Source organism: Myotis yumanensis, unplaced genomic scaffold (genome assembly GCF_028538775.1).
Source record: "Myotis yumanensis isolate MYYU_CA2020_CCGP unplaced genomic scaffold, mMyoYum1.0.hap1 SCAF_8, whole genome shotgun sequence".
NCBI classification, from domain to species: Eukaryota; Metazoa; Chordata; class Mammalia; order Chiroptera; family Vespertilionidae; genus Myotis; species Myotis yumanensis.
Window position 1 is genome coordinate 22259127 of NW_027223759.1, and position 17743 is coordinate 22276869.

General features: G+C 47.5%; 1 protein-coding gene and 1 pseudogene across 2 annotated transcripts; both read right to left on the reverse strand.

Annotated features, from left to right (window-relative positions):
• Positions 1 to 4282: 4282 nt before the first annotated feature.
• Positions 4283 to 14719, reverse strand: DNPEP (aspartyl aminopeptidase). 2 transcript variants are annotated; one of them, XM_070422205.1, is made up of 15 exons: positions 14626 to 14719; positions 13973 to 14066; positions 13799 to 13887; positions 13575 to 13688; positions 13220 to 13345; positions 12874 to 13004; positions 12507 to 12582; positions 12286 to 12393; positions 11485 to 11562; positions 10473 to 10556; positions 9378 to 9538; positions 8996 to 9035; positions 8797 to 8898; positions 4781 to 4948; positions 4283 to 4423 (listed from the first exon to the last, which is right to left on the reverse strand). In XM_070422205.1, exons 1-15 carry the CDS (start codon positions 14629 to 14631, stop codon positions 4373 to 4375), a joined length of 1428 nt encoding a protein of 475 aa, XP_070278306.1. In that variant the 5' UTR covers positions 14632 to 14719; the 3' UTR covers positions 4283 to 4372. The 2 variants fall into 2 exon arrangements, with proteins under 2 accessions (XP_070278306.1, XP_070278307.1); XM_070422206.1 differs by lacking the exon at positions 14626 to 14719 and adding an exon at positions 14476 to 14583.
• LOC139015040 (TIP41-like protein) lies at positions 4955 to 8784 on the reverse strand (annotated as a pseudogene).
• Positions 14720 to 17743: the final 3024 nt, after the last annotated feature.

Sequence of the window (17743 nt, forward strand, 5' to 3'; positions counted from 1 at the left end):
CTGAAAGCCTACACAATTCAGGAAATGACCTTGCTACTATACAGACCCTCATCAATCCAGGTAGATGGGGTAGGGTGGGAGAGAATCCAGGTTTGTTTGTGTTTGTTTTTTCCTATCCTGAATCTTTCTTCCTCTCCAGTTCACAAGCAGACCCTAACAAAGGTGCAAAAAGGTGGCAACCCCAATAAAAAGACAACCCAGTTTTAAAAGGGAAAGGATCTGAATAGACATTTCTCCAAAGGAGATACTCAGGTGGCCCATAAGCACATGAAAAGATGCTAAATTCTATAGCCGTCAGGGAAAAACAAATCAAAATCAGGGCGAGATACCACTTCTCACCCACTAGGATGGCTAGAATAAAAAAGACATGGTAACAAGTGCTGGTGAGAATGTAGAGGAACTGGAACCCTTATAAACGGTTGGTGGCAGCTGTGGAGAACAGTTTGGTAGTTCGTCAAAAGGTTAAACAGCCCTAGCTGGTTTGGCTCAGTGGATAGGGCATCGGACTGTGAACTGAAGGGTTCCAGGTTTGAATCCAGTCAAGGGCACATACCTCAGTTGCAGGCCCCTCCCCAGCCTGGACCCTGGTTGGGGCACATGCAGGAGGCAACCAATCGATTGGTTTCTTTCCTGCTTTCTTCCACTCTCTAAAAATCAGCGGAAAAATAACCTTGGGTGAGGATTAAAAAAAAAAAAAAAAAAAGGTTAAACATAGAGTTACCATATGACCCAGCATTATCTCTATAACTATTATAGGTATCCACACAAAAGAAATGAAAACATGTCCACACCAAACTTCTATACAAATGTTCACAGCAGCATCATTCATTACAGCTAAAAAAGTAGAAACAAACCAAATGTTCATCAACTGATCAATGAATGTGATATATCTATACAATAGAATACTATTCATTAATAAAAAGAAGTGAAGTGCTGATACATACTCCAACATGGATGAACCTTGAAAACATTAAGCTAAGCAAGAAGCCAGTCACAAAAGATATGAAATGTGAAATGTCCAGGATAGGCAAATTCAACAAGACAGAAAGTAAATTGCTATTTTTTAGGGCTGGGGGAGGTAAGGGGGAAGGGGGAATGGGTGTGATGCTGAAGAGTATGGGTTTCTTTGGGATAATGATAAAACGTAATAAAATCGATTGTGGTGATGGTTGCACAACTCCATAAATATGCTAAAAACCATTAAATGGGCAATTATATCTCAATACAGTTATTGAAAAATCACAAATAAATTTAATTTAACAAAATGGAAGCATTATAGCTTAACACAGCTTTCCCAAAACCAGTTATTTCGGAACCACCAGTATGATTTTTGGCTTATCTTTGTATCATTGTACTAGTACTATTATTGGCTTATTTTTTAAAGTTGATTCATGTTTTTTTTAAAATTCAAGAAATATTATTTTAAAAGGAAGATTTTCCACTGTAAATGGAAAAATCATTATCTCTATAACTATTATAGATAACAGGAATTATAAAAAATAAAGAAGAAAATTTAAAAATGAGAGAGAGAGAAAGCCCCTCCCCCCTCAGCACCCTACTGTGGGAGAACCGGCTTTGGCAGGGGGAGCTGGACTTTTGAGGCAGCGATCCCTTTTACCTGTCAGGTGAAAGGAGACGGGTACCATGTGCAGTATGTACATGCAGGTATATGTGTGGGGTAGTGTTTTTGTGCACGTGTACTAGTATATGTGTGTGTTTGTGTGTATATATAAATTTGTGGTATATATGAATACCTGTATATATGAATATGTGTGCATGAGCATGTACATGTGTATGTGTGTGTGTGCATAAATGTGTGTTGGCACATACATGCAAGCTTAGAAATGTCACCTGCTATGTGCTGTGGAGGAATCCAGAATGGGTAGATTCATGGTTCTCTCTGCATTTGGCTCTTTTTTTGTTGTTGCATTGGGCTCTCCTTTGTGAAGGCTTCATTATTGGTTAATTTTGTTTGAACATTTCAGTCTTCCTTGAGCTGTGCACTAAGCAAAGGGCTTACTCTAGAAGTCCCTGGAAGCAGAGTTTAGTGGAGAGCAGCGCCCTCTGGGGGAAACACAGAGAGATGAGCCAGGGGAAGGGGATTTTCTTGGAGAGCCCAATTGAAACTCTCATCTAGTCTCCATCCAGGGCCAATCCGGGAGCTTCTGGATTTATTAGGCAAGAAGGGGGCATTTCTTTACTTCTAACAATCCAATCATTTTAGAAGCAACTCCTCTTTCCATTTAGAATGCTTCACTTTTGTGTTTGGAAGCCTTTATGCTTTTTTCTTTTTCCCTTAAAAAAAGTGTTTACCTTATGATTGCGAAAAGCAATGCAGATAAACAAGTGGATAAAATTTAAAGGTGCAGCTCAACAGATTATTAGTGTGAACAACCATGTGATACTCTGCAGGCAACAGAACACTGCCAGTACCCCAAACACCCCCTCGTCCCTTCCAGATTACAACCCTCTCTCTTCTTCCTCCCAAAGTTAATCACTCTCCTCACTTTGTGGGCATAACGTCCTTCTTTGCTGTTGTACAACATAAGTACACATTTGTAAAGACTAGTGTTCAGAAATGTAATTATATAGCATGCTAGCTTCCTAGGGCCGCCACAACAAACTACCACAAACTTGATGGTTTAAAACAACAGAAACGTATTTTCTCAGTTCTAGGGCTCAGAAGTCTGAAATCAAGGTGTTGGCAGAGCCATGCTCCTGCAAAGGTTCTCTGGAGGGTCCTTCTTTGCCTCTTCCAGCTCCTGGGGATCCTGGCATTCCTTGGCCTGTGGCAGCATCACTCCAATTACTGCCTCCATCTTTACATGGCATTCTTCCCTGTGCCTCTAAATCTCCCTTTCCTTTCTCTTATAAAGACTAGAGGCCTGTTGCATGAAAAGATTCGTGCAATAGGCCTTCCCTTCCCCTGGCTGCCGGCACTGGTTTTCCTCCGGCACCCGGGACCCAGGCCTTCGCTCCGGCCAGAGCCGCCTTCAGTCTTCACTCCACTGCTTTGCACCTAAGTATGCAAATTAACCACCATCTTTGTTGGTGGTTAATTTGCATATCACACTGATTAGTCAATGGGAGGTGAAGCAAAGGTACGGTCAATTACCATGTTTGTCTATTATTAGATAGGATAATCATTGGATTTAGGCCCACCCTAAATCCAGCATGATTTAATCTCAAGATACTTAATTCATTACGTCTGAAAGAATCTATTTCCAAATTAGGACATTCTAAAATTCTAGGTAGACATGAATTTTTGGGAGACACTATTCCATTCACTCAGTAGAATGTGTATTATTTTGTGTTTGACTTTTGTTCAATATTACATTTTAAAGATTCACCCATATTGCTGAATGTAGTTATATCCTATTCATCTTCATTGCTGTATAGTTTTCTATTGTGTAATAACATTACATTACAGTTCAGAGTAGGATGTACTTTGAAGCTAACAAATCTTTAGGTTCAAGGGTCCTCATCTTCACAGACTTCTTCCAAGGCTCTGGTAGAAGCCCTAGCAATGTGTTCACACGATCAAATATTTTTTGCATGGCTTGCAAAAGTAATTTGTTATATTTTCTCATGTTAGTAGTGCCTTTTTCTTGTCTAATTGCCCTGGATAGAAACTCCAGTATAATGTTAACTATAAGTGGCGAGAGCAGCCCTAGCTGGTTTGGCTCAGTAGATAGAGTGTCGGCCTGCAGACTGAAAGGTCCTGGGTTCAATTCCGGTCCAGGGCACATGCCTGGGTTGCAGGCTTGATCCCCTGTAAGGGGTGTGCAGGAGGCAGTGGATCAATGATTTTCTCTCATCATTGATGTTTCTCTCTCTCTCTCCCTCTCCTTTCCTCTCTGAAATCAATAAAAAAATATATTTAAAAAATAAATAAATAAAAGTGATGAGAGCAGACAGCCTTGTCTCGTTTCTCATCTCAGGGGGAACGCTTTCAGTGTTTTCCCCCTTTTTAAGTGGGGGGCTGGCTAATGCTCAACGCTGAGACCTGAGGGCTAAGCTGGTCTTCAGGACTACTGTGGGAATGGAAGTAGGGAAGATCATTGAGAGAGGACTGAGGATGGGAGAAATGACCTTCCCATTGTGGGCCCACCCACATTTCACACACTTCAGGCATGAGCTTCAGGAAGAAAAGAGATTGGAAATCAGCTCCCAGGAGTTGTGGTCTCCTCTACTTGCATCCCAACCTCCCGTTCTGGTTCCAGAGGTTTAAGCCCGGCCAAACTCCACCCCTCCAATCACCAAATAAACACAACAGAATGAGTTTAAGTGAAAAATCCACTTTAATATTCTAGCTTCAACTCAGCTGAGAACTTCCCTTCTCCAAGTGCAAGAGAAGTCTTTCCAAGAGGCCTCAATCCACTAAGAGGTTACGGCTCAGAGAAGGGTACAGCTCAAAAAAGCCCTAAATGGGAGGCAACATGGAATTTGCAATCAGTAGAGACCAGATGGGGGTGCCCCACCACTCACCTCCCACCAACTTGGGCTCCAGCAAGAGAAGCATAGTTGTTTCACCCACTTACAAGTGCTGCAGTCTTATCCCTGATCCTTTCTCTGTCCCCTCATTATCCCCTAGGGGCTGATCAAGGCACAAGTCTTGAGAATAATAGAGACCCTTCTTTTTCTACATGGTAGAACCAAGACAACCAGCCCCACCACCTATGCCAGCCACTTAGTGATGGTGATGTTGCCCCAGCAACCAATCCAGGCACGAGAGGGGGAGGGAGCCCAGCCCGATGGTGATGGGTGGGGTGGGAGTCACCTTGAAGAGGGTGATGGTCTGGAGCACTCCTGTGGTGCAGGCTGTCTCCCGGATGGAGTGCATGGCCAGTTGAGGGCTGCCTAAATCCAGTACACGCAGCCCCAGCCGAGAAGCCAAGATAGGTCCAATGGTGGTCCCACAGGGAGAGTCATTCCGGACCATGAGATCCTGGGGAGAGGTGAAGAGATTTTTGAGTAACATGTAATCTGTGCTCGTTAAGGCCAATGAGGAAGTGATCTTACAACTTCAGGGTTGAAAGGGGCCTGGCAGATGGTTTACTTATACCACCTCGGAGAGTGGATGTGACCAGCTAAAATCACAAAACCAACATTAGATGGCAGGCACGGGAATTAAAGGAAAAAAGTATCCTTTATGCCACTCTCTTGCTTAACACATACTCACTCCCATATAACACACAAAGAAAAACCACTCCGTAGTTTTGCTATTGACATTTTTAAACTATTTTCTTTATATTCTTGTAAAAAACTATATAATAAAATCATGTTAGATATCAAGACTTCAGTATAAGGGAAAAACAGAATTATAAAATCAAATTAAGTAAAAACTATTCTTATTTTTTAAGAATTACAGTATTACCTCAAGATTTTCAAAATACATATATTATGAATTTTGACACGTCTAGCTATGCCCTCCCAATAACAATGAACACTCCTGGTGCCTGACCATGGTCTCCGATATCATTATCTATTAAAAGCTACCAAGTCTGGGGAGAGAAATGAACAAGATGAGCCTGTAGTTCCTTGTAGTGCCAAAAAGCAAGAAAACTTTAGCCATGTCAAAATACACAGGCATTAAAAGTGGAAGGATATCAGGTAGTGTGATTCCTCCAACGTTGTTCTTTCTCAAGACTGCTGTGGCTCTTCAGGGTCTTTCGTGGTTCTAATTCTGTGAAATATGCCATTGGTAACTCCAGGAACCATAAATCTGATTATGAATTCGAAGACAGACAGTACAAACAGCAGTTGGGTGGAACCGGCCTGCAACTATCTTTTTTTTTCCCTTTGAGGTTACAGAAAATCGGCACATAGACAAAGCAATTAATTCTCAAAATAAAAACACCCGTCTCCTTCAGGTCCCACGGTGAGCATACGGTACATGACATTCTATTCCACAGCTGCATTTTCTTTTGAGTCTACGGGGTTATGATCAATTCTTTCTGGAAATAGTAGCTTCTCACAAACTCCTCCCTGATCAGTAAATACTGTGACATTTCATATGTTCCATGAAGAGGAAAGGTGAAACATGCATTAAATTAGCAATTCTGCTCTCTTGTGACATAGGTACTTGTAACAGGTTTTGTTAGCCTCATGGTAGTCTCATGTCATTCATTCTGATAAGCATTCCATCAATTATCAAGAAAAATTACAATAGCAAAAAAAGAAAAGCTGGAAGGCGTTCCTCTAATTTTCATACTTAGGCTTGAAATTCCATGATCATGAAGCTCATCCTCAAACAGAACTTCTTCAAACCTATCTGTGTTCTGGCTTTCTATTTCTCTGTATCTATAAGATCTGTTGTAGGCACAACCTTTAACTTGAGTGGCTCTCCAAGAAATGCTCCTTATAATCTGTGTCTCTCTCCAGAGTTGTATAGGTCCACTTGTATGGTTTAATAACCTCTGTGGAGTGTTCACCCTCCATCCTGCTTTCCCGCCACTCTTCCACACAGGGTACTTTAGGCATCTGTGGCACTGAACTCAATGCCAAAGCCATGCTGGATTCTTAAAACATTGTCTCCAAACATCATTTTGGGGAGAGATGGCATATACAATTCATCAGCTAACTTCTCCACGGCCACCGACTTCATGATGTGGGCCTTGGTTGCCATCAGCTTCCAGGGCCTGGAGAAATCCTCCTAGTGGCTGTTCTGGAAGCTGGGGATCATCATGGCCAAGGTGGGGCCCACATGGACCCCATGGAACAGGCTGGAGTGGCGGCAGTGAACAATGGTTCCCCCGCCTTAACCTTCAAATTATTACTGCTTATTGACAATGCACTTGGTCACCCAATAGCTCTAATGGGGACATACAAAGAGATTCACGTTTTCACGCCTGCTAGCACAACATCCATTCTGGAGCCCACGGATGGAGGAGTAATTCTGACTTTCAAGTATTATTAAAGAAATGCATTTTATAAGCCTACAGTTGCCTTACAAAATGATTCCTCTCATGGATCTGGCAAAGCAATTGAAAACTAATAGAAAGGGTTCACCATTATAGAACATTCACAATTCATGGGGAAATGGTCATAATATTGACATTAACAGTTTGGGAGAAGTTGATTCCAACCTTCACGGATGACTTTAAGGAAGTAACTTCAACTTCAGTGAAGGAAGTAACTACAGATGTGGTGGAAATAACAAGAGAACTAGAATTGGCAGTGGAGCCTGAACATGTGACTGAATTGCTGCAATCTTGTAAGATTTTAACTCTAAGGGTGAGCAAATGAAGTGGTTTCTTGAGATGAAATTTACTACTGGTGAAGATGCTGTGAAGATTGTTGAAATGACCACAAATGATTTAGAATATAACACAAATCTGGTTGCTAAAGCAGCTGCAGGTTTGAGAGGACTGACTACATTTTTGAAAGAAGTTATACTGTGGGTAAGATGCTATCAAACAGCATTGCATGCTACCGAGCAATCATTTGTGAAAAAGTCAATTGATGCAGCAAACTTCACTGTTGTTTTATTTGAAGAAATTGCCAATCACCACAACCTTCACCAACCACCACCTGATTAGTCAGCAGTCATCAACATGGAAGTAAGACCGTCCACCAGAAAAAAAGATTACAACTCGTGAAGGTCCAGATTATAATTAACATTTTTTAGCAATGAAGTATTTTTTAATTTATTTATTGATTTTTTTTTTAGAGAGAGAGGAGGGGAGAGAGGAATGGAGGGGGAGAGAGAGAGAGAGAGAAACATCACTTTGTTGTTCCACTTATTTATGCATTCATTGGTTGATTCTTATATGTGCCCTTACCAGAGATCAAACCCACAACCTTGGTGTATAGGGACAATGCTCTAACCAACTGAACTACCCAGTCATGGCCAGCAATAAAGTATAGAGGGAAAGAGACAAAGCCACACCACGCCATCAGCCAGTGTTTTAAATTAAGGTGTATACATTATTATTATTACTTTAAATATATTTTTATTGATTTCAGGGAGGAATGGAGAGAGACACAGAAACATCAATGATGAGAGAGAATAAATGGTCAGCTGCCTCCTGCATGCCCCCTACTAGGGACCAAGCCCAGAACCCGGGCATGTGCCCTGACCTGTAATCTCCTGCTTCATAGGTCGGCGCTCAACCACTGAGCCACATCAGCCAGGCTATACATTACTTTTTAGTCATAATGCTATAGTACACTTAATGGACTGCAATACAGTATAAACATAACTTTTATATGCACTGGGAAACCAAAAACTTCATGTGAATAGCTTTATTGTGATATTCGCTTTATTGTGGAAGTCTAGAACCGAACCCACAATATCTCCGAAGTATGCCTGTGTCTACACCTATACCTATGACTAGATGGGCCATTGCCAAGGGAAGAGTGAAAATGAACAGTTAAGAGTTCCAAGCCCCTCAGCCCTGAAGTTCCCTTACGGAAGCCCCCAGGGTGTGTAAGAGAGACACAGGGGAGGTGGGAGTGCTGGATGAGAAAAGGGCAGGACTAACTCACCATGTGCCATAAGCACACTGTACCTTTAATCCTCAGAGAAATCCAGCAGAATAGGCATCGTCATCAGCCCCATTTTACAGATGTAGAAACTGAGACTCCAAGAAATTAGAAGACTAGTCCAAGGTCACAGGGCTAGTACCACGGCAGAATCAGCATGGATTCCAGCTCTGCCTATATCCCAAACCCCTGTTCTCCTCACTCTACTGGGACTCTCTCCACTAAATACTGTCTACCAGGGTCCCCACTCATTGGGGGCCCACCTGCTTGTGCCCCTCTGCTCCCTTCCGAGGCAGTGCCAGCTCTCACCTGCAGGGGCACCCCGACATTGTTGGCCACCCTGCGGATCAGGGCCTCTGAAACCGCATTCGAGGCATAGCGCTGCTTGTTGTTCACCTTGATCACAGGGCCCTGGGGAGAGGGAAACCAGGAATCAACGGTGAGGCAGCCATGAGGCCCAGAACCAGGCAAGCTGACAAGTTCTGAGAAAGAAACAGGGGCACCTCACCTTGTGGAATAAGGGCCGGTGGTTCTCCTCATGCTTATCCCTGTAAGAGACAGTTTAAGAGTAAGAGATGGCAAACAGGAGCCGGGCCTGTCCACACCCACCTCTTCCACAGCAGACATCACTAATGGATCACAGCATGCCTTCCCACCAGCCCGGCAGCACCTGAGTCATGCCAAACAGTGTTCTAGGCAGCCTCTAGCGATAGAGGGAAATAAGTTCGCAGACAGAGCTCAGGCATTATGTGACTTTGGCCAAGCTCAGCCTTGGAGCAGTCAAGAGGAAGTTCCCACTGAACCTCCCAGGTGAATGAGTAAAGGGAAGGGGGAAGAAGCCAGGGCTCTCCAGCTGTGTGAAGACTGCATGCCTGGCATGGTACACTCACAGGTAGTTGGGGTGCACGGCATGGGCCATGTCTGCGCTGATCATGTAGGACTTGGGTATGGCTTCCTCGAAGGCCGTCAGGTGCTGGGGCGAGGCCGAGATCCGCCGCAGCACCAGCTCCGTCAGCAGTGACTGTGCCCCTTGGGCACTTTCAGACCCCACCTGCCAACAGCAGAGACCTGGCTCTGGGGGTCTGGGCTGGAGGCCAGGGAGAGGGGCCCAAGGCCCACACTGGCCCAGGACCCCACTGAGTCACTGGGTGAGGAATGTGGGATGTTACCAGCAACTTCCCCAACCCTGTGCCACCAAAAACCTGATGGTGGGCTGGGGTCAAACTAAACCTCAGTCATCTCTGGGGCAGAAACAGCACTTTCTAGTGGGCTCCCTGCACGGCCTCCGTCCTTCTCCCGACCCTGGTAACCAGGGCTCGGCACAGGTGCCCCACCACAAGGATGAATCTTCTTTTACGCATGTGACAGAGACTCTGTCCATGGCATCTCCTATAACAGGATATCGCTAAGCACAAGACGTGCCAAGGTGAGGTGACATTTCTAGTTTCCCCTGAAGCTACACATGGCCGTGCTCAGTTCTGTGGAATGTAGGCAGTGATAAATGCCGTCTTTGGGTCATGCCCTTTAAAGGCTGGGCAGGCACTCCCCCATGCCCTTTTCTCCCTTCCTACTAACTCAGTACAGACGCGATGGCATGAGCTGGAACAGCCACCCTGGGTCCTGAGCTGGAAGCCCTGTGTTCAGGATGGCAGAGACCTGTCCCGAACTAAGTCTGACCTGTGCGGTTACATGAGAGAGAACCACCCAGCTGTTCCAGTTCTGTTACAGCGTCTGAGACAGCAGCCCAGCACCAGCAGGCATGAGGACCCACCATGTGCTGCCCTGGGGCTTTGAGGATGAAAGGGCACAGAGAAACTGGGAGATGTGGTCACACTACAGGCAGATAAAGGCTGACCCAGAGGGGACCAAATGCTAAGGGAATATAGGCAGCGTCTCCCCTGCTGGCTCAGTGGGCACCTGGCAAGGGATGGCCATGGAAGACTCCCCAGAGGGCCTCCCTCCCCCGTTCAGAGCTCTCCACATACCTCTTCATTGTCGTAGAGGGCAATCATGCGCACATGGGGATCAGCAGCCAGGGAGGCAGGGGCCGCGCAGGATTCGATCAATGCCTGGTTTTGGGGCGGGGGGGTGGGGGGTGGGGAGGGGATCAACAGCATCATCCTCACCCCTCCTGCTTCTGTAACTCGGCCCACCAACACCTCGGAGGTGCCTATCCCCACCCGCCTGAGGGCACTGCCTGGGAGAGGGTGGTGTGGGACCCTGAGATGGGAGAAGCCACCCTTTGGGGTTCTTCTCCCACACCTTCCCATGCAAAAGACAAGCAGATGTGTAGGATAGAGGGGAAGGGCTGAGAACCTCATAAAGTCCAAAGAACCACACAGATCATGCAAACTAATTGGTCTCAGCGAAGAGACTGAGGTCCAAGGGAGTGACAGTGGTTCCATCAGGGTAACATGACTGGCTGGCTGGTGGCAGAAGTGAGTATGTGTCCCAGGCCTAGCTCTGGTCTCAGTGACAGCCCAAAGTCTGTCTCTAAGAACAGGATGGGAGGGAAGAAGAGGTGTAAAAAGGGCAGAGGGAGGGGCAGGGGTAAGAGGAGAAATGGTGGGAATACCAAGATGGCGAGGAGGAAGAGATCCCCAGGCACAGAGAGAAGGCTGGGTGGGCTTAAGCCTGAGGTAGGGGGATGGGAGAGGAGCAGGGAGAGGTGGGTGATACTGCCTGATGGGCTAAGGCCTTTCCCTGGAAGCAGAGTTAACTTAGAAAAGAGGCAGCAGGAGCAGGGTTAGGATAAGACACCGTGGTGCCCCAAACCTCTCAGCCTTCCCCACTGCAGCCCCAGCCTCCAGATCAGTGCAAGGATGGAGCCAAGAGGCTGCAGCATTTAGACCCCTCCCCATGGCCCACCAGCACCAGCACACTGGGAGGGGTGGGGCTACAGCTATCTCACAACTGTTGGGGCTTCAGACGCCCCCCCCCACCCCATTATTCCACCTCTCCTGGGGCTGTGTGCCCCCTGGGGGTGCCCCAGCTCACCTGCAGGGCACAGAAGCAGCTGTGCAGATTGTCCAGTCGAGGGGCAAAGATGAACTCCTCATAAGCACCACCCAGCACCTAGGAAGACAGGACAGTCAGCCTGACCTTTAAACCCTCATCCCAACTCACCTGCGTTTCCCTGCTCTCAAGGGCCTGAGCTGGAGCTACCTCTTTGGTTCCTTGCACAACCTCTCCCTGACCTCTGGCTTAGGACTATGATACTGCTGTGCAGGGCTGAGTGGAGAATGGGGCTGGGCTGGGGCAGAGGGAGGGGAGGTTGCAGGCCTGTAGTTCCTGACAAGTTTCTATGGGACAGGAAAAGAGAGAATCTGAATGGTCACAAGAAAAGCTAAGGAAATAAATAAAGAGACCAGCCAACATACAGAAACTTAGTGCATGTTCAAAGAGGATCCAACATCTAAAGCCTTAGCAATATCCTATGGTCAGCAACTGGGAGGGACGCGAGGGCAGACTACAGAAAAAGAGTGGGTACATCGAGGCCTCTTGCCCTCAGAGGTTCAGAGCCAGTGTGGGTCACAGAGGACAGGGCCACCTGTGGTAGAAACTCCTAGGGAATCTTGGAAAAACGGATTCCCAAAGCCCACACCAGAAAGTCCGGAGGCAGGTCTAGTGTGGGAAACTACCATTTTTTTTGACAAAGAGGTAGGTGGTGTCTTCTGGGAAGAACAGAAATGAGAGTAACTGGGGAACTGGCCGAGTTGATGAGTGCTTCGGGGGCACTCTGGGACAGGCGGGGATCCCTGAGGTTCCTCCGCCATGAGATCTGCAGCTGTTCCTCACCGCAGGCTGGGTGTCTGCAAGGCAGAGCTCCATCTCCAAGATGTCCTCAGGGCTCAGCCCCAGATGGCCACAGAGAAGGGACACGAGGACCGAGTGGTGCCGGTCATCCTGCAGCGAAGAAGGATGCTAGGAGGGTCTGCTCTTCCCTCCTCTCCCATTCTCAGGGGATCGGTCCCTTCCCCACCTGCTCACCCCTCCCGGTGAGCAGGGGACTGTCTTACTGCAGCATTGAAAGGCCCTGGCTCAGCATTCTCCTTCTCCAGCTCCTCCTGGACTGCTGTGGCAAGGATGGGGACTCTGTGGGGAGACACATGAGGAGGGGCTGTGGGGAGGGCTAGAGGGCACAGCAGGGCAGGGCACACCTCAGCTCAGGCATCTCCTGATGGGGTGCCCTTGCCCTTCAACTTCTAGTCCCGCCCCCGCAATGGCAGAGTAGTGAGGGCCTTTGGACATCACCTGGGTCCCAAGAATAGAACCTGAAGGTGGCTACCATTAGGTAGTACTCTCCCAGGTCCCACTGGGGCTCCTTCCATCACCTGGTGCCACACCCCATCCCTCCCAGTCACCACAGCCCTTGCCCAGTCTCACAAGTGTGTCTCCGTGTTGGGCCCAAAGTTCTCATTGACATTTCGCTGCAGATGGATGGCCAGGTGTGGGATGCGAAGAATGGGCCGGTCCACATGCACCAGCCGCTGCTCCAGCCGGTCTGAGGTAGGGCACTGTGGCCAACCAGGCCTGGTCAGCCCAGGCTGCCTCCCAACCACAGTCCGTTAAAGCCCCCACTTCACACAAACTAACCAAGGTGGTCCTCTGACCTGGACCACCCCAACCCCCTCCCCCAGGGGAGCTGTCCACAGGTTCCCTGAAGGAAGGTGGCAGTCAATCTTCAGGCAGTTGAAGGTGAGAACCTCCCAGGTTCCCTCCCTGTTACTACCTTGACAATGACGCGTCCAGCCAAGGTCAGGTCACGGTCAAACCAGGTGCTCCAGATGCCACCACCATAGGTCTCCACACCAACCTGATGGAAGCCCACCTGGCTGCGGCGAGATCGCCGCTTCACCTGAGTGTGAAGATGGGGGATGCGAAGTCAGAGAAGGCTGCGTGGCATGATCTGGAGATGAGAACGACTGTTCCCAGGCTAAGCCACAGAACGAATACTCAGGACAGAGCAGGGCCCAAAGTGTGGAAGAGGCCCTGCTCCAGGGAGCAGTGCCCCGGAAATGTGCCTCCTGGCTCTCTTCTGCCCTGTTCCCTGCCCCTCCCAGCTCAGCACAGCCCTAGCTGCTTACCCGAAGGCAGGGGCTGTCCGTGTGGGCACCAATGAGGCTGAAACCATTGCCAGGAACATACTGGCCTCCCACAGCAAAGGCGATGATGGTGGAGGAGTTCCTGGTCAGGAAGTACTGGGGGTGGGGGAGGGGAGGTTTTGAATCGGATGAGCCGGCCTGTTGGCATACAGGACTTTGAGCCCTGGCCTAAGGACCTGCCTTTGCCCCTACCCCATCCCTGGTACCTTGCTCTCGGGCTTCAGGTCCCAGCTCTCCGTCTCCTTGAGTTCATGGAAGCCAGCCTGGAGGAGACGGCTGCGACACTCGGCCACAACTGTAGGGAAAGACCTTGCTCACAGCGATGGAAGCCGGTAGGGGCACACCAGCTCCCTCTCGCCTCCGCTCCCCTGAGCACTGACCGTGGAAAGGAGAGGGACTCCGGTTCACGAACTTGAGGAGTTCCCGGGCCGCAGCCTGCACCGCCTCTTTGCTGGCCCAGCCGTTCATGGCCACCTAGGGGAGGGGGCGCTCAGAGGCTCCAGGGACTTCCACCCCAACCACGAAAGGGACCGCTCCCAGGCTCAGACTGCTGCCTCCCCTAGCTCCACGGAGAGACCCAGCCTGACCGGACCTCAATCTGCAGAAAGCTCCGGCGCTCGAGCCAAAGTATCACAACCCAGCAGCGATCCCCGCCCCGCTCGTCCAAGACGCCGCGCCCCGAAGCCTTAGCCCGGCCCCTAAGTCCCGCCCCACGTGCCCGCCCAGCCGAGAAGTCCCGGTCGGGGTCCCTAACTCCAAGCCCGTCGGCACCACGTGCGCGACCCCTTTCCGAAATGGAAGCCCTGTTCTCCAGGGAATACCCCGACTCCCCTCTACCCGGCCCCCCCGCCCCCCCGTCTCTCGCGGGCCACCCTCTTACAACCTCCGGACGGTCAGGTCACGCGGGGCTGGGCTTTCGGTTTTGCTCTGGGATGGGCGCCGCCCCGACCCCGCGTGCTGGGCAGCTGGGGCCGGAGCCGGCCGGGCTGGGTCTGCGACCGAATTTCGCGCGGGGCGGGCGGTGGCCACCTACCCGCATTGGCCCCGCTCGTGGGCTAGACTTGACTCGCCAGGCCCTTGCACTTGGCCAGCCCCCGCTCCCGCCGCGCCAGACCCGGCCTCGCCGTGCGCCCCGTTCCCGCCCCAGCCCTCCGCGGCGATGGCGGGTGCCCTCTGCCGCACCGGAGGTGGTAGGACAGCCGCCAAACACCGTCCCCACCCCTCCTGGAGGTCAGAAAGTCAGAAAAACTCGCCCCCGCCAGCTCATCTGGTCCGAAGATACTGTACAAAGTGCCCTCTCTTTCATAGGCGCCCTGCGATGGTAAAAGCAACACGACTAATGGTCGTGGAGCCTCACCATGAGCTTTGGCTTTATGATAAAGCTTGAGGTGTCATCTCATTTAATCTTCACAACAGCCCTGTCGACTTTGTACTTTGTCATCATTTTATACATGAACAAACCTACAGGCAGGGATCAGTAACCTGTCCAAGGTAGTAAATGGCAGAGGTGGAGTTTGGACTCAATTAATTAATGACAGGGCCCTGGATCTACCCACTCTCAGGTCTTTTCTGGGCCTTCCTTTTTCTTGGTCAGTGTTATGTTACTTGGGAGGCCCCTGAGGGACAGGGAAGTTAATGACTTGCCCAAGATCACACAGCTGTTGGAGACATCTGGGATTCAACTCTAATATATGTACTCTTTCCACATCTTAAGACAGAAAAAAAACTAGATCCATATGTTCTTGGAGGTATTTCTAATATTCCTGTGTCAAGAGTGGTGAGTAGCAATTTAATAAAACCATTCACCTGCCTAACCATAGACTCTGACCAGGACTCTTGGAGGCCTCTTAGTCCTGCTACCAGGGGTGTTGTTAGCATCCCAGGTTTGCCTGGAGGATGGAGCAATCTTCATGTATGTACTGGGGTGGGAATGTCCAAGGTTGGAAAGGTCCTGCAATCCTCACTTCAAAGGAGTAGATATTGCAGGGGAATGTTCAGGAATATACATACTTGCCCATGCCCAGCTGGTGTGACTCAGTGATTGAGTGACAACCTATAAATCAGGAGGTCACAGTTCAATTCCTGGTCAGGGCATATGCCTGGGATGGGGGCTCAAGGCTCTATCTCCAGTGTGGGGCGTACAGGAGGCAGCCAATCAGTGACTCTTTCTCATCATTGATGTTTCTATCTCTCTCCCTCTCCCTTCTGTGAAATAAAAGTGCCCTCTTTTTTTTTTTTTTTTTAAGAATATACACACTAGGTGACAGGTTAAATTCATGGCATTCCCTAACCATTTATGGAAATGCCATTATATATAAAGGTTCAGTGTTGATGTGACATGAAGAAAATATTCTTGGGGAAGGGACACATTTGAAGACAGTTGAAAAGAGCTGAAACAGGGGTACAATGCATAAGGGAAGGAGACAAAGAAAAATCTTTAATGTTCTTCTGATCCCAAAAAGAGGACATGTAAATGTGAGAAATTCAAATATCACCAAAATGCATAGCTTAGAAAGTTAAACTGAACATCTGTTCTTTCTTTAAAATACATTTTTATTTCAGAGAGGAAAAGAGAGAGAGAGCATAAATGATGAAAAGAGAATCATTGATCAGCACATCCTCTACTGGGGATCAATCCCACAACCTGGGCATGTGCCCTGATGGGGAATCGAACTGTGACCTCCTGGTTCATAGGTCAACACTCCACCACTGAGCCACACTGGCCAGGCTGAGCATCCATTCTTTATAAAAAACAAAACAAAACCCTCTTAAGAAACCACAAAGAGAAAGGATAAAGGCTATTTGCCAGAAATCTATAGCAGACATTAGTGGGGAGGTACAGAACTGCTCCTATTCAAATCAGAAGACACAGGTGGGCTGTCACCACTGGTAGCCAATGTGGACCTGCAGTCAGAGCCAGCACCACAGAACAAAATAAACAATTATACATGGGAAAGTAAAATTTGTCATTATTTGTAGATTATTTGATTATTTAGAACCTCCAAGAAAATAAACTGACAAACTTTTAGAACTGGTGGAAAGGATGGCCTGATGTTAAAAATTATTGGCTTTCCTGTACAAGAATCAGCTAGAATACTACTATATAATAGTAAAAACATCCTATTTACAAAAAAAATACTATTAAATTCTTAGGAATGAACATACGAGAGACCCAATCTCACTCTAACTAAGGAAATTCAAGTTAAAAATGAGATACCATATTTTGATTTGTCAGATTAGCAAAAATGAAAAAGATTGGTAATATCAAGTGTTGGAGAAGGCTTGGAAATACATGCCTTTATACCCAATTTCTGTGGTACAACCATTCCTTGTGGTGATTCCAAGTTGCAAATTGAACTGAACGTGGAATTGGGAAGAGATTTGCAAAAGCACAGAATTATATAGATTCTTCCTACCATAGAGATATAATAGACATTAACACCAAAAGCACAGATTTACAGTAAGGCAATTAGGAAAATGATGATTTCTGAGTATATAGTATTTCTGTTTGTAATATAATCTATGAAATTGTAAGTTTATGTAATTTAAATTTTAAGTGATTGCTGTCTTCAACAATGGGATCACAAATTCCTGGAAATTTGACAGTTTCTATGAGCTGGTCCAAGTTGGCTCTAGCACACAACTTCACCCATACTCGATCTACATCTTTGATCCTCAAAGTGTGATTTTTTTGACCTGGACACTTTTTAGAAATGCAGGACAAGATCTCTAGTGGATTCGAATGCATGTTAAAGTGTAAGACACAGTGTTTGAATACCATGTGGTAGTAAAAAATAATGTGAGGCCAATCTTTATGTATTGTAGAAAAAACTCCAAAAATATTGTTGAGTGAAAAAAAACAATTTGCAAAATAATGTCTACAGGACATTATTTAGGTAAAACTCACACAATGAGCTAATTCCTAGATTTTATAAAAATATACATGTAAATGCATGGAAAAGGTTTGGGAGAGTGGTCATGTCTGGACTGGGGGGATGATATTGGATATGAGGTGGGAGGACCAAGGGGGAACCTTAGCTATCTGAAAAGAGTTTCTGAGAATCATTCTTGCCTCCAGCATCTTGAGAAAATCTTCCATTTATTTATCTTTTTGGTTTAACCAATGAGTTAACATTGCAACCGGTTATACA

Coding starts and splice junctions, on each gene's coding strand:
- DNPEP (XM_070422205.1), bottom strand. Junction 13,346..13,574: donor CGGACAGCCCCTGCCTTCGG/GTAAGCAGCTAG, acceptor CTTCACACTCAG/GTGAAGCGGCGATCTCGCCG. Junction 9,036..9,377: donor GCCGTGCACCCCAACTACCT/GTGAGTGTACCA, acceptor TGTCTCTTACAG/GGATAAGCATGAGGAGAACC.